This window comes from Acinonyx jubatus, chromosome A3 (assembly GCF_027475565.1).
Source record: "Acinonyx jubatus isolate Ajub_Pintada_27869175 chromosome A3, VMU_Ajub_asm_v1.0, whole genome shotgun sequence".
NCBI classification, from domain to species: Eukaryota; Metazoa; Chordata; class Mammalia; order Carnivora; family Felidae; genus Acinonyx; species Acinonyx jubatus.
Genome location: NC_069388.1, coordinates 68,210,246 through 68,226,201, shown reverse-complemented (window position 1 = coordinate 68,226,201; position 15,956 = coordinate 68,210,246). Strand labels below are relative to the sequence as shown.

At 37.5% G+C, this 15,956-nt stretch overlaps 1 protein-coding gene across 22 annotated transcripts in view; it reads left to right on the top strand.

Moving 5' to 3' along the window:
- Window positions 1-15,956, top strand: part of NRXN1 (neurexin 1) — a 1,120,881-nt gene that overhangs the window by 532,971 nt on the left and 571,954 nt on the right. For all 22 annotated transcript variants that reach the window (XM_053200575.1, XM_027072472.2, XM_053200578.1 and 19 more), the window contains 2 exons: window positions 2,935-3,057; window positions 15,093-15,474. In XM_053200575.1, the coding sequence (XP_053056550.1) occupies window positions 2,935-3,057; window positions 15,093-15,474 (505 nt within the window). The remainder of the gene's footprint in view (window positions 1-2,934; window positions 3,058-15,092; window positions 15,475-15,956) is intronic.

Below are 15,956 nucleotides of genomic sequence, written 5' to 3'. Positions count from 1 at the left end.
GAGATCTCTAAGGCATTATGGAGATCATCTACATCATCTCTTGCCTTTTGTAAATAAGGTTGCTGAGACCAACAGAAGCTAAATGTTCTAGCAAATTGCTAATTATGGGTGGACTCAGTCCCAAAATGATGACCCTCCCTCTGTATCATTCCTGTAGTACCTTTTAGAGTTGTGGTGTTCTGTTTAGAGATTTCCTTCCTCCATAACGTATGTAGAGGATGGGTCAGATGTCGTGACATGTAATCATTCTGTAGAGCAAGGTGGAAGCCATGACAAAGAGCAGCTTTCCCGTCTCCATCTATTCATTTAAATGTAGAGACACTGAGAAGTTTCTAGCCAAAGTTATAGCTGGGAGGCAGGCTAATGCAGGGGAAAACATGCAGACTTTGGTCAGTCAGACCTAGGATGGAACACTTTTCTATCACATTTTAGCCCTGTGACCTTGGGGCAAAAAGTTTTTGTTTTCTAGGACTTCAGTGCCACATCTACAAAAGGATAACAATGTAAAGATGAAATAAGTTAACAGATAAGATGCCTGGAACACAGTAAGCATTTGCCAGCCCCCAACTACTTTCCTTAGTAGCAAATCAAGGACTAGCAACCACAATTCTTAACTTCTTGCCAGTGCACTCTCCATTACACTTCAAGGTGCATAGATAACATTGTTTTGAACTGAGAATATTAAGTGCATTTTTTAAAACCTTGTCTTCCAAAATCAATCTCTCCACATTTTTAATAATGCAAGAAAGGAGCTTGAAGTTGGCCCACAGAGATTTTTATGAACCAAAGGGTTATTTTTAATTGGATTTTGTGCCTGTTGTTATGGAAATAGTTGTTTCATAGATTAAGCATTATGACTTAAGAGGAAGATCAAGCCCAGAATGGGGTATAATGATGATATCACCCTTAAGCTTCTTTTTCTTGACAAAACACTTTTAAAAATAAGAGAATGGGAGTGAAGCTGCTTCAAAAGGACACATTTCTAAGGAAAAAAAAAAGTCTTCCCTATAAAAATAGCTTTAACATGATATATTCTCTTTTCAAAGATCAAAACTAAGAATGACCCTTGCTGCCAGTAGGATACTAAGATTCTGCAGAGTTATTAAGCGCTTCTTTCTTCACTGTTGAAACTAGAAAGAGTTCCTTTGATCGTGGAACTTGCTTTCAACATTGGCCTCAATGCTTTTTTTTTTTTCCAGTTGTTGAACTAACAGGCTTCCTCTAGTTATTTAGTGATCAATCTTTCAGAACTATTCTGTCCAGACTAGTTTTTATTCATGTATCTGGATTGGATGTGTAATTTAAAGAAAATGTGTAATTTTCTTCTCTAAAGAAACAGAAAAAGATTCTTTGTAACCTTCATGATGGTTTCCTTTAGAGACATGAAGCAGTCCATACTGCAAAGTTTAGCTTATCTCCCTGGTTCACTTTAAGCCCCAGAGAATACTCAACCACGGAAGGCAGAATTTACATCAATAACATCCTAAGAGAGAAATCAGGGCTGGATGGATAGCCAGCAGTGCCAGAAGCAAACAATCTCTTGTTGGATCGACTACTGAAGTTCTTCCACGTGGTTTTCTTACTATCTCTCTCTCTCCCTCTCTCTTTGTTTCTTCCTCCTTCTTCTTGACTTTTCTGTGTTCTCCTAAGATCCTTGGACATTGATTGGTTTTGCTGGTAGAATTTGGTTGAAGAAATTGTGAAGCCAATCCTGATCCTGAATCAGTTGATGAAATTCAACGGTGTCACTTTTTTCATTACTTTAGCTTACCAACAGATTCCAGTCCTTGCAAAACACACAGGGGAAAAATCCATCACCAAATAATGTATCTTTAAAAACTTTTCATGATTTTTTCTTAGTGAATCATAGTATCAGATTAGTAGAAATGTTTTATTTTAATTTAAAATTTTTTTCAAGTTATATTAAAGGTTTGTGGGTTTTTTTTCCTTTCTTTGTTTCTAAGTGGCAAAAGGATGTTTGTCTAAGTTTCTCATTTCACTGATTTCCATAAAACAACTTTCTGAAATAGTATGTCTGTTCTAAGCCTCTATAAATTAATTTGCATAGATTTAATAGATTCACTGGCAGTTACTCTCCCAGGTGGTTAATTTTCTTTTGGTCCTCAGCTGGGAATCCTTTCCCTCTAGTGCTGTTTAGTCTCACTTTATTTTCCTTCCGACTCATCACTTGGACCTTTATTGGCTGTGACTTCTTTTTCTTCTTCATTTCCTAAGAGTCAGTACTCCTATCTAAACACATTTTCTGTGCCTTCACTGTACTTAGTTTTTAGACACAACATTCCATAAATTTAAGAACTTGGTGAATATTGGAGGTACATGATGTAAGAGTGAAGAGCAGCTGTTACACAATATAGTGCCCAGAGCAGTCTCCTCACCAGAATCTAATCAGCCAGTTGCGCTAGCCTGAAGATGATTAGCTAATTACTTAAGGTCTGCTCTCTCCCCGAAGTCAGAGGTTACAAGACTGCTATCTACTTCATTAGCAAAAAAGTGTTAACTATATAGACCAGAGAATTCCTTAGGAAAAACAAAAACAACAACAGCAAAAAGTGTGTGTAAATTTGGGAGGCTTCCTGATGCTATATTGACTGTGCCTATTTATGACAACAAGGTTCATTCACTTGTCTTTGATCAATGCATAATGTTAAAGATTCTTCTTAAATTGTCACACCTGAATGTCTGTTAACTTGTCATTTTCCTTGCTTGCTCTGACTCTAATGGGTTTGAAAATTGATCCAGCCAGTCTCTTCTCTCCTTTCTCTCTCTCACCTCTTTCTCTCATTCCTTCTCTCTTGTCTCTCCTCCCTCTCCCGTGCCTTCCCCCTTACTTTGTCTCTTACTCTCACTTTCTGTGAGGTTCATTTGCTTGACTGATTCTGAGTGTCCATAATGACTGTTTGGCATATCCTACAGGCAAAGGTCCCGAGACCCTTTTTGCCGGCTATAACCTCAATGATAACGAATGGCACACAGTGCGTGTGGTCCGTCGAGGAAAAAGTTTAAAGTTAACCGTGGATGACCAACAGGCCATGACAGGTAAATCCCCCTGTTGTTGTTGCCTTTGCTTTTGCTGAAGCTTTAGACTTTCCCATATCTTGCAGGTGACTATAAAACCAACTACACAACTTGAAGCTGATACACACAGTTCATTTTTTATTCCCATTTCTCCAGCAATGATTCCATTAAATAAGGAGCATGTTAAATGTTTTTTTTCTCTCAAACAAGCACTACTTTTGTGTCATGTTCTTTCCTATTTAATAATTCAAGAAGACATTATATAGTTCATTGTTGTGGGTCATAAATATCTTAGGGTCTCATAAAATATTGAAGTCATTGTTTACATGCCAATTTCTGTTCAATTTCTTTGTTATATATTTTGGCAATGAACAGCAACAAGTTCTACATTTCACTGTCTGGGTAAATTGATAGATATGCTGGCATTCTGTCAGCCGAACCACTTTTTCATTATAAGCTATAATAGATCATTTCTGGCCATTTACCTCAGTTGGTTAAACTCTAATATTAAGGATGTCAGGTTCAATCCCTGATATGTAGATTCTTAACTGAGGTGAGCCATATAAAAGTCCACCCCAGAGATATAGGGAAACCGAATGAAAGAGGAATCGGTGTTGTGCCTTTATTCTCTCAGCTGAAAATAACTCCAAACACATGACCTACTGGGATGTTAACTCTTTTTCCTTTTTAGAGAACATCTCTAAAATTATTATTTTAGTACATAGCACAAGATAGTTCTTGTGCAGCAGAGAAGTGTGTCCTACATTCAGTCCTAAGGGGTTTCCATTATCAGAGATCAGTTGATTCTATCAATGTGGAAATAGCATGTGTGGGATTTTAACTTTTGAGAGAATCATTTCTGAGTTCAAATGAAGAAAACTGCAGACTTAGGGATCTCTTTACTATCTTATTATTCAATAGCCTTTTATGGCTCTCCAAAACTCTTTTCTATATGTAGGGGCAACTTTTTTTCAGAATCACCTGAACAGCTTTAAAAGGACCAATTCCTGGCCTGACAACACAGAGAATCAAGGAAGAGTACAGTAATTTTTTTTTCCTTTTGTTTTTATTTTGTTGTTGTTTTCGGTTTGGGCTTTTTCTTCATATTTAAAATCTCTTGAGAGGGGACTCTTATGCAACTGGGTCATGGATTAGCAATTGGAAAGCAAATGTTATATTATTTTACTCTCTGAGAAAGAAAATCAACCAGAGAGTGGTTAGCCTAAGTCTTTATTCAAAATTGCCAGACAGGAGAAGGTTCTAAAGGAACTGCGTGAACCCGGTGAAGGAAGGCAGAATTTTTGCAGGGCTTTGACAAGAGTGTCAACCCAAGTTCAACTAGTTTTGGTCAAGGACGGGTCTTAGAGGAATGAATTGTTTTTGTAGCATCCATTGTCTGGATGATTTGGGTTTTATTAAAAGGAGTAGAAATGAGGAGTTTGTGTCTAAGGTCATATGCAAGAGGTTGTGAATAAATAGTTGCCGGGGACAGGATATGTGAAAACCACAGGGGAACATTCTTTTGTCCCTAAGTATGTCTCAAATCTCACACAACCCAGTGAAGCAGATAGGGCATATGCATTTTCATTTTAAAGAGGAGGAAACTGGGGTGCCTGGGTGGCTCAGCTGGTTAAGCATCTGACTTAAGCTCAGGTCATGATCTTGTGGTTGGTGAGTTCGAGCCCCACATTGGGTTCTGTGCTGACAGCTTAGATCCTAGAGGCTGCTTCAGATTCTGTGTCTCCCTCACTCTCTGCCCCTCCCCTGCATGTGCTCTGTCTCTCTCTCTGTCTCTCCCTCTCTCTCTCTCTCAAAAATAAATATTAAAAAAATTAATAAAAAAAGAAAGATGAGGAAACTGAGTTTCAAAGGGGTTAAGTGACTTATGTTTCTTTAAAATGCCTCTGTTACCAGAACTTAGAAGAGGACCTAGGTTTGATTTTATTGCTATTATTGATGATTTGTTTTTTTGACTCGTGGTCAAAACCTCTACAACACATACTTTCCACACACATCATGTCACACACATCTTAATAGATACATACACATCTATATCTAAATAGATATACACACAAGAACTCACACAAGAACTGACAATTGGTGCAGTAGATGAGGTACTGAATGTTTGATGTAAGCAATTTATGATCTTGGAGTTCAGAAGAGAGGTTGAGGACCTTGGTTTCAAAGATAGCTTAAAGCAATAGATGACATTTGAACTAGGCTTTAAAGAGAGAGTAACACAGATGATAAAAGTATGTGAGGGAACATTCCATACTGGGGAGAAGGGCTTCAATGGTGCTACACGGACTAATGTTGAGGAGACAGTTTTGTTTGGTTTCATGCATCTGTATGGTAGTTGACAGGGCTAAAATGGCCTTTTGCAGCAAATAGGTTAGTGTGCTCAAGGCATTCATTTTTTGTGGACCTTCAGGTGATTGGAAATCCTAAGAGTATGCTGAGAGAATATGTTTTGAGCAAAATGAATCCTGTGTCAGTGTAGTATATGCTTTAGGATGTAAAGTCATAAGTCCTGAACTACAGTGGATGAAGAAGGGATAGAAACAAAAGTATGGTGCAACATATTTTGCTAAATTTTATTTACAAATAGTTTCCAGTTTACAAAAAAACACTCAAAAATAAAAACAGTACAAAGAACATTGATCTATCTTTACTCTTGTGAATGTTGTATCCCATTTGCTTTGACATTTTCACTTTTTTTTTTCATAACCAGTTGAGGAAAAATTGAATACAAAATGGCCCTTTACCCGTAACTATTAAAGTGTGCATTTTCTACAAATAATGATATATATATATACCCTTACATAACAAAGAGTTACCAACTTCAGTAAGTGTTGCTCGGATGCAATATCTTTTATCTGTTCTGTTCTCCATATTCCAATTTAGTGAGTTGACCTAGTGTTGTCTTTTATAGCGTTTCCCCTCTACACAGTGTGCAGCCTGGGCTCGGACACCGCATATAGCTTTCGGGTCTCTTTAACCTGCTTTCATCTGAAACATTTCCAGCAACTTTTTTTTTTTTTGTCTTTTCGTGACATTGACATTTTTGAAATATATAACCCTCCCACCTTTTATCACTGTAAAGTCACTCATTTTGTGTTTGATGTTTTCTCACGATTGAATTCAGGTTTTGCATTTTTGGGTTGAATTCTGCATTGGTGATATTGTGGCCTCCTTCTAGTATCCTGTCTGAAGGCATGAGATGTCCGTGTCCTTTACCAGTGATTTAATTTAACCACTTGGTTAACACGTTGTCCATTTTCTCCACTACATGAACAGTATGTTTTCTCCCTCTCCACTAATAAACCGTCTGTGGAGAGACATCAAGACCATAAAAAATATTCTGTGTCTCTTCAAAATTTCACCCTACATTTAGCATCCATTGAAGATTTTCTCCTGATCCAGTCTTTAGTGCAGTAGTTACAAAATGATTTTCTAATTCCAGCACTTCCCATCCTTTCTTCTTTCCTTCCTTCCTTTATTTCTTCCTTATTGGTATGGACACCCAAGTTTCTATGTTTCTCAAATAGTTTATAATTACTTTACTTGATTATTTTGGTGCTCAGATGGTCCCAGTTTGAGTCCATGGGCCAGTGTGAGTCCCATGAAGTTGGTCTTTGTTATATTGTGACATGCCCCACCCCAACATTTTCAGGTTTGTGTTTTGTTTTATTTTGTTTTGCTTTTTTAGCATTTTCTTACTTACTTTATGTCATAACAGGATATTCCAGGCACAGCTTGTACCTACCATGCCCCAGCTCTGGAATCAGCCATTTTGTCTTCATTTAGTCAAGATTGATATTAGAGACCAAAATCTGGGTGGTTGATGTTGAGATACTCTCAATGCTATTGGAGTATCTTTGTTTCCTGCCCTTTTCAGTAGGCAAAGATAGGAAAATATATTCAAGGATATACACATAAACCTGAATGAATATGTAAATACACACATGGAACTAAAGAATGTTCCCTTGTGGTTTTCACATGTCCTTGTCCCCGGGTAGCTGTTTACTCACAACCTCTGACACATGACCTTAGACACAAACTCCTCATTTTTACTCTTTCTAATAAAACCTAAATCATCCAAACAGTGGTTTCTAGTTTACAAAAATGCATGTGCACATAATCATGCATATACATATATTTTAGAAAAGATGAGTTCACAGTGGTACCTCCATATCTACGTCCTTGTTTTTTGACTTCCCCCATTCTGTGTTTCCATGTTCTTTCTTCCATGGTGGGATCCTTGCCCTCAGTGATGTCAGTTACTCATTTCTTCAACCCAATAATGAATCTAGAATAGTGTGTGGATTACTTGAAGTTGCCTATACCACTACAATTAATAAACCAACTAAAACAAAATTCAGGATTAGTTTGTGATTCTTCTCATTTCTCACTGCCTAAGACTTAGCAGGTAAAATTAAACGCTGAGTTTATAAGTAACTTTGGTTATAACTTGGCTTATTTCCTCCTTTCCTTCTTTCCCTGCCTCCCTTTTTTTCCTTTTCTTCCTAATTTCCTTCCTTGAGTGTAGTTATAGTCTCCATTTGAAATATAATTAGTTTTATGTATTTCACTTTAGCTTTTCCTTCCCATTCCTATTTAATTACGTAAGTATGTTGTAAGTATGTACAACATTAACATGATTTTAAAAATCAATGCAACACATTTTGTATTAAGAAGTGATGAATAGGGGCACCTGGGTGGCTCAGTTGGTTAAGCACCCAACTTCGGTTCAGGTCATGATCTCACAGTTTGGTTTGTGTGTTCCTGTCCCATATCAGGCTTGCTGCTGTCAGTGGGGAGCCTCCTTCAGATCCTCTGTCCCCTCTTTCTCTGTCCCTCCCCCACTAGTGAGTGTTTTCTCTCTTATCTCTCTCAAAAATAAATATTAAAAAAAGTAACAAATAGGGTGTGAATACGATCAGTGTAACAAAGAAAATTCCAGAAATGGCCCCTAAATGAATTGCCATCTGATTTTCATAGAAAATTCAAGATACATATTTTCAATTACATAGATTCCAACCAAACTTCTAAGTTAATGAATTGCCTTCTTCAACTTGCAGTAAATACATTCCTTTGTTTACTTAAATGGCCAGGCATTTATCTACCACCAGCAATCATAATGTTAGGAAACAGAATAAACAGATATTTACATGGATGTGGGATGTAGCTTGTAGATGTAGGAACAAGTGAGTGACCTATTCTGTGGGGGACTCCCAAGAGAATTGACTCTGTTGAGGAATCATTTCTAAGCTACTGTTCCAGGTACCCATTTCTGCTCCTGGGCATGGACTAGCTCTTCAAGGCAAAGTTACTCATATTTCCTTGCCTTGTTCATATTGGGATTCTGGCATCCAAGAGTTCATTAGGAATTCATAGGTCATTGGTGAGGTTTGGCTTATGATCTGAAAGAAAAGGAATCCCTTTTAGAATCCCCAACTTTGGAGGACAAATATATCCTAAGACATTTGTTTAACATGGTTTTGTTCAGCATGTATTATTAGAATTATAATATGAATCTTGATCCACCAACTCAGGTATGTAAGAAATGGGACATTTCTTAATTGTCTTTATATCAATTTAAATCAGCACAATTTAAGTCAACAAGGCCTTAGGCCTCTCTTCTGGATTTACAGGATATTTAATCATAGTCTGTTTTGCCCCCACTCCCTATTCCCAAACTTGGATCATATGAGTCTCCTTTTGTCTTCCCTCTGCACTTGTTCCCATCAAAAACACTTTTTTTTTTTTTTTGTCCTTTGTCCTTTTAATTGCAAGAAACCTGTTGCTCCTGTCCTAAGTGGGTGAATGGATCTTTGCTAATTCCTGCAAGGAGCTGTGGGCTGCAGTCCAGTCTCCCTATGTTTACCAATTCTCTCTGAAACTTTGACCCTGAGCTGAGAGCAGGATGATGGAATGAGTTGTACTTCTAAATCCCACCAAAATTCTCCTATCTCCAGTCAGTGGTAATCCCATCATCTTTATCAGCCCTCAAATACACTCTGTTCTCTCCTTTTCTTTCTTCCTTCCTTTCTTTCTTTCTTTCTTCCTTCCTTTCTTTCTTTCTTTCTTTCTCTCTCTTTCTCTCCCTCTTTCTCTCTTTCTCTTTTCCTTCCTTTCTTTCTTTCTTTCTTTCTTTCTTTCTTTCTTTCTTTCTTTCTCTCTCCCTCCCCCTTTCTGGATAAACCTTGCAAATCAGGCTTTCTCAAAAGATTGAGGAAGGCATTGTTTTCCAGCAGCTTCCACTCTGCCAAGAAAAACCCTTTGAGGCAAAATACCTGGCTAGCATTTTAGAATTGAAGGAAGAACGCAATATAAACTAGTATTTCAGTAAATTAGCTTGCCATTTACTCTTTCTCAAAATTGCCCAAAGTCTTAGAGCAGAAATTTGATTTTATCCTCCGCTCTGTAGGAGTAAATTTTTTTTTTTCAGTAGTGAAATCCAACATGCTCTTTCCAGAGTTTAAAGATGAATAGGAATATAAACCAAGTAAATATTGATGATTCACCCAAATTATTCACCCTGCACCCCAGTACTCTACCTCAACTTTTTCCTTCCCTCAGCTCTCAGCATCTTGCTGCTCAGAGCTAAAGGCAGTTTTATTTTCACATTAATTTACCTTTACTGAGTGAATTTTCATCAAGGTGATTTATTTTTGGGGGATTAGGTTTTGTGAAAGATCTCATGAAAGCCAAAAATTTTAAGAATAAAAAAGGCTTGACTTCCATAGCATGGGAAGTTTCCAAAATGGGCAGTGGAAACTTGCCACTGAGGCTTATGTTTAGAAATGGGATTTTTTTTCAAACACTCTAGTGTTGAAGCCCACTTGAGGCCCACCGTGAATCAGGAAAGCAATTGTTTTGTTTTGTTATTAAATTTTACAGCAAGTGAGAAATCACAGAAGAGGAAAAAAAGAGTAAGGAAAAGCATTAGGCACTCTTCATGCATTTCTTCTTACGTTTTGACCTCATCTTTAAATTACAGTTAAATATACTGTTAAGTAGGTGTTGAAGACACCACAGTACATGCTCAGGCCAGTCTTGGGAATTCCTGCACTTTACCTAGGGTGATGAGGGCAACAGTTGCCTGCAAAGAAGCTTAAAAAGGAAGAGATTCCCTAGGAACTTGGAGGTGAAATTCTACAAGCTATATAAGAGCCCTAAGCAGGGAGTCTTGGGTTTCAGCTCCTCACTTGGTCAGTCTCAAGACTCTGGAACTATGTGTTTTGTGTGTGTGTGTGTGTGTGTGTGTGTGTGTGTGTGTATGTTAGTGTGTCTTTCATTAAACAGTATTTACCATATGTAAGCAAACCAGCTAGCTGGGCATCATCATTCTATAATGGAGCTAACCTGAGTTCGCTCCTTGGTGACTTACAGATAGAGTCTACACCAGGTGCAGTTTGTCACACAAAAGAAACTTTGTTTGTAGCAAACATGGAGATCACAGGGAATAACTTCCAAAACTGAGACTCCCTTAACAGAGTGAAAGGTATTCCTTTCCTTTTAGGGTTAGGATAAATATTCGGAAAGGAGAGCTTTGGCATGGCAGGTAAAGGCTTGCTCAGGCATACTTAGAAAGCACGCCTATACATGCCTCGTAAGTTATGGTAATGAAGCTTGTGCTTCCCCTTGGATGGAGACTATAACATTATAATGAAGCTGAGGTAACTGTTAGACAAGGGGGACGGAATATGGGCTTGTTCCAAGATCAGTATAAACTGGTTGAAGTCTTGGGCTTTTGTCTCTGGTAAGGAATGCAGGGTCTTTGAAATAGCACTGGGAGTTTTTGCCACTGACTTTTTTGTCTCAGATATGTTTAGGCCACTTCCAGGCCTGGTAGAAACTGTTAATTTTTGCATTCCATTTGTTCCCTTGAAATCCTTAACTCCTGAGGTTTTTGCATTTCTTTGTAATTCTGGCATCGCCCTGGAAGTTCTACCAGAAGTGTGTTTGGGAAAGTAGAATTGGTAAGGCATAGGCCATGGAAAACAGCTGGCTGGGGTGGGGGTTGCTAAAATGACTTCTCTTGTGTCATGAAAGCTATGTCTCATTTTTCTTTTTCTGGGGATCCCCTAACTCTTTCTGCTTACAATTTCCCTCCTCTCTATCATCTACACATTATTGGTAAGTCCTGCAAATTACATCTGCAAAATTATCTCATTTCATACACCTTTTTTTATTTTTTCCATTTTTGCTATAACCACCCTACTTCAAATGGTCTCCAGTTTACTATACCTACATCAGAGAGATTGAACACAGACGTTCAGGCACTGACTCACGGCATCTGCCTGCCCATAACCCTTCAATGCCTACAGAATATAATCAGGAGGCATTGTGTGTTGTATCTGGCCTGTGACTCTCCTTCCCGTCTCAGGTGAGCCCCTCATCTCACGTACTCCTGATTCCCCAGCCACAATGGCTTCCTCTTTTTCACCTGAATGCCCTTGGCGCCTGTTTCCCTTCCTGGAATCCAACTCCCCATTCTGCTTCTCCAGTTCTTAGCAGGGCTCTCTCTCTCTCTCTCTCTTTTCTTAATGTTTTTAAATGTTTATATATTTTTGAGAGAACCAGAGCATAAGCAGGTGAAAGGCAGAGAGAGAGAAGAGAGAGAGGGAGACATAGAATCCAAAACAGGCTCCAGGCTCCGAGCTGTCAGCACAGAGCCTGATGAGGGGCTCCATCCCATGAACCATGAGATCCTGACCTGAGCCAAAGTCAGACATTTAACTGACTGAGCCACCCAGGCATCCCTTCTTTTAATCTTTCAAATTTAACTTAAATATCAGCTCAGGCTCCCTATCCCATACTTAACAACTCAATATCCTGTTTATGAAATTCATAGAAGTTTTTTGTTGTTATTTTGTCATCATATATTTCATTATTTCCTTACCTCTTTTTGTCTGCCTTTCCCCAATAAACCATGAGTTTTGTAAAATGATACTGCTTCTTTATTACCTAATACAGGACCTGACATATATAGCACACACTCCAGAACTTTAAGTGAACTAACAAGCTGATATGGGGCTGGGTGTTATTTTGTTCTGTAGCAGAAATTTAACTCTTGACTCTGAACAAGAAAGTTAACTTGACTCCGAGCAACATTAAACATAAACTAGCTGATATTGTTATGTGTTTGTATATAAAGATTGGATGTGCATCATAAGATACCTGTGCAAACACACTATCCAGGAGGTTGTCTCTCGTAGGAGATTATTGCCAATCCGCTGTATCCATATCCTTTGATCAGAGGCATTTTGCTAATTCCAGACTTTCTTTTCACTCAGTCTCTGGAAAAGATGCTACATTTTTAAATGCTTGGAACCTTAAAAAAACATCTTTCTCCTTCAATGTCCTTCATTTTTTCATAATCAATATATATGTATAATAGTAGAGATGGCTACATTACTGCCAGAGGATTAAACTCGAATGAATTCTGAGGGAAAAAAAAGAATGTTTAGAAGGCAGCAGTTAATGTCTTCTAAGGCAGTGGATAATGGCTTTTAGGTGCTAATTCTCCCCCACCAGCAAGCATATCTGCCATTACTGTCAATGCGATTTATATGCGCTTATTAAAGAAAGAATAGACTCTTGAACATGGGCCATAATGATTTTTCTTGTAACTGGGCCACAGTTGCTCCCAAACTGTTTTACTACCTTTTTATTATTTATGCTCTGCATACATATTCTAACCCTTTGAGAAAAGAAAACAGACATTACTTGTTATTTTTATCACTGAACTTCTCAGTCCTTTGAAACAAAATGTGCTTCCCTATTTCAGAGCTATCAAGAACATGACAGTTTGGGATCATATTTAGTTGTAAGGATTTGTATTTTTTAGGGGGGAGCAGGTGATTTCCTTACTACCTGTTGGTTCATTAATGGAACTTTGAAGAAGAAACATGACAGTTTCAGGGTTGAGGTGGGTTCATTGAGCTAGGGCTCCCATTTTAATATAATGAAAAAGATTAAAAAATCAACACAAGGAAGTATGAAAACCCAAGTGATTTTTTTTAGCTTTTTATAGTCTTCCTTTGTATAGCTTATTAATTCAATGTTTCTGGTGTGATATTTGAAAATTATTTAAGACTCTTTTTATTTGCTACCAAGTAAGTAGTTCCCCAAGGAATAACATTGAGGTCATTGAACAAAACACTAAAGAAGGAGAGAGAAATGATGTCCTACTAGAAACCAGTAATGCTAAGGATTTAATGGTATTTTTGCATCCAAAAGATGAGCAGTAGGCATAGTGGGGAGGAGGAAGGAAACGAGATGTTTACAGTGGTATAATTTATATTTAAAAAAAGTTTGTAGAGATAGAATCAGGAAAAAAAAAAAAAGTCCAAAAAGAGAGCATGTCAAGGGTATGGCAAGAATGCTGTTACCAGGATCAAGAACTAGTAAAGAGGTGTAGAAATTAAGCAGAATTAAGTACAGCTCACGGGAGAATTTTTTACACCAATGAGTTTATAAGCATCAAAATCAATAATGTATGTAGAAGTTTTTCTTGCACAAGAAAAAAATATGCCTTTTATATTTCACTTACTGGCATTTCCTCAAAATGCCAGCCAATATTTTACTGTCTTGATTGAAGACATGAAAATCTGTCAAGTTGGTTGAAGGAGGGCCACATAGATGGTTGTTCAATCTTCATTACACCCGGGAAGAAGGTTCAGTGCATTTTCTCAGGGGCTGATCCTGGGATTAGCTCTAATTAATATTTTCATTAATATCATGGATGACAGGATATGGTAAGCTCGATAAATTTTCCAATTATGCCAAATTGAGTAGTGAATCTAGCACCTGGAAGAACTTGATTGCAATTTGAATGACCTTTTCGAGTTTTAGAAGAAAGCAAATGACAATTTAATTGGACAAGAGCAAGATGCTAGGAGAGAATTACTAGCAATGCTAAGAGTACTTTATGTTGTACACTGGAAAACAAGTTCACATCTTTGTTTATTTATCTTCCCTTCAGTGGTATGTAGGTAGGTACAGTTATCACTCTAGAGGTAAAGACGGGATTGGGTTGGGTTTTCATGGGATTGATAGAAGAATTTAGTGGAATGGAGAAGCATGGAGACTGAATTGAAAAGTCAATCAATAAATAAATCTGCAACCAAATCTGACTCTAGGGTGTTGAAAAAAGATTGTACTTCAGGGCTGATTTTACTCATAGTCTCAAAATTGGGCATGCCTTGATTTGGTGGAGTGTGCCCAGTTTAGGTATCCAAAACATAAGTGCAAGGAAAATGGCATGGGTCCAGAAGAGATCAACAGAAACTCTAGAGTGGCCAGGAGGCTAGTTCTAGTGAAGACTGTGGGAATTGTTCAGCACAGAAAAGAGGAGGTGAAAAGTGCATATTTAATTTTGAACACATTTTTATGGTTCATTGTTGAAAGAATAGTCAGCAGCCCTTCATTTTTTCTATTGGGTATAGGAAAATATAGAGTCTTTTTTTTTTCTTTAAGAGTATTTATTTAAGAAAAACATGTAACCATGAAGCTGGGATGTATCAATGTTGGATGGAACAATTTAGGACAGTCATTGCCCTTAATTCTTCCCTCTCCTTTCCTTCCATCTATCTTTTCCTTCCTTCCTTCCTTCCTTCCTTCCTTCCTTCCTTCCTTCTTCCTTTTTTCTTTCTTCCCTTTTTCCTCCCTCCCTTCCTTTCTTCAGTCCTTCCTTCCTTTTTCTTTTCCTTTCTCTCTCCTTCCCTCTTTCCCGTTCTTTCTTTATTTCTTGCTTCCTTTATTTCTTTCCTCTACTTTAAAAAAAATTCTGTAATTTTGCCTAATGAAGGTGATTTTTGTTAAGGCTACGATTTGGACAAAGATTAAAACCTGACCTAAGAAAGTTTTATTAAGTATCCAGCCTTACCCTTTAATATCATTGCTATGTTTTTACCATATGTAACTGAATGTCAAAAGGTATTTGGATCCTTGTATTTTAAAATGTGATAGCGCCATGGAAGTCTAAAGTTGGGAGTTTCTTTTAGATACAGAAAAATAATAACACATTATTATTATTGACCTTTCAGGTCAAATGGCAGGCGATCACACGAGGCTGGAGTTTCATAACATAGAGACTGGCATCATCACGGAACGTCGGTATCTGTCTTCTGTCCCCTCCAACTTCATTGGACACCTGCAAAGCCTGACATTTAATGGAATGGCATACATTGACTTGTGTAAAAATGGTGACATAGATTACTGTGAGCTCAATGCCAGATTTGGCTTCAGGAACATCATAGCAGACCCTGTCACCTTCAAGACCAAATCAAGTTATGTTGCCTTAGCTACATTGCAAGCCTACACTTCTATGCATCTTTTTTTCCAGTTCAAGACAACATCCCTAGATGGACTAATACTATATAATAGTGGGGATGGAAATGACTTTATTGTGGTCGAATTAGTTAAAGGGTGAGTATATGTGAGCTCAATGACAAATAAATAAAAATTTGCAAAATTGACCTTGATAACCAAAAATATACATTAAACAGATGTGTTCGTTTCTAAGGTAGCGGGCAAGACTGTGGAAGAATGGCTTAAATATATTTGTTCAAATCACTTCTTGGATATCTTGTAAAGTTAATAGGAAATCAGTAAGTCTTCTATACCTACACTTTCATACATGAGGTACAAATAACATTGAGTTCTAATTATGATAGGCATTCCATGAATCTTATGCTTCAAATGTGGGTTTCCTTACAATGCACACTGTAATTCTACAAAAGCATTTCTACAAATGTATAAAAATTTGTGCTAATTAAACACCTAAAATAAGTAATCAGATAACTTCAATTTCATAAAATCCATTTAACTCAAATTTCATTCTATATCAGAATTCCTTGAAGAATTTAGAAGGAAAGATTTTTGTGAAATTTCCTTGAAATGGTGAGGAA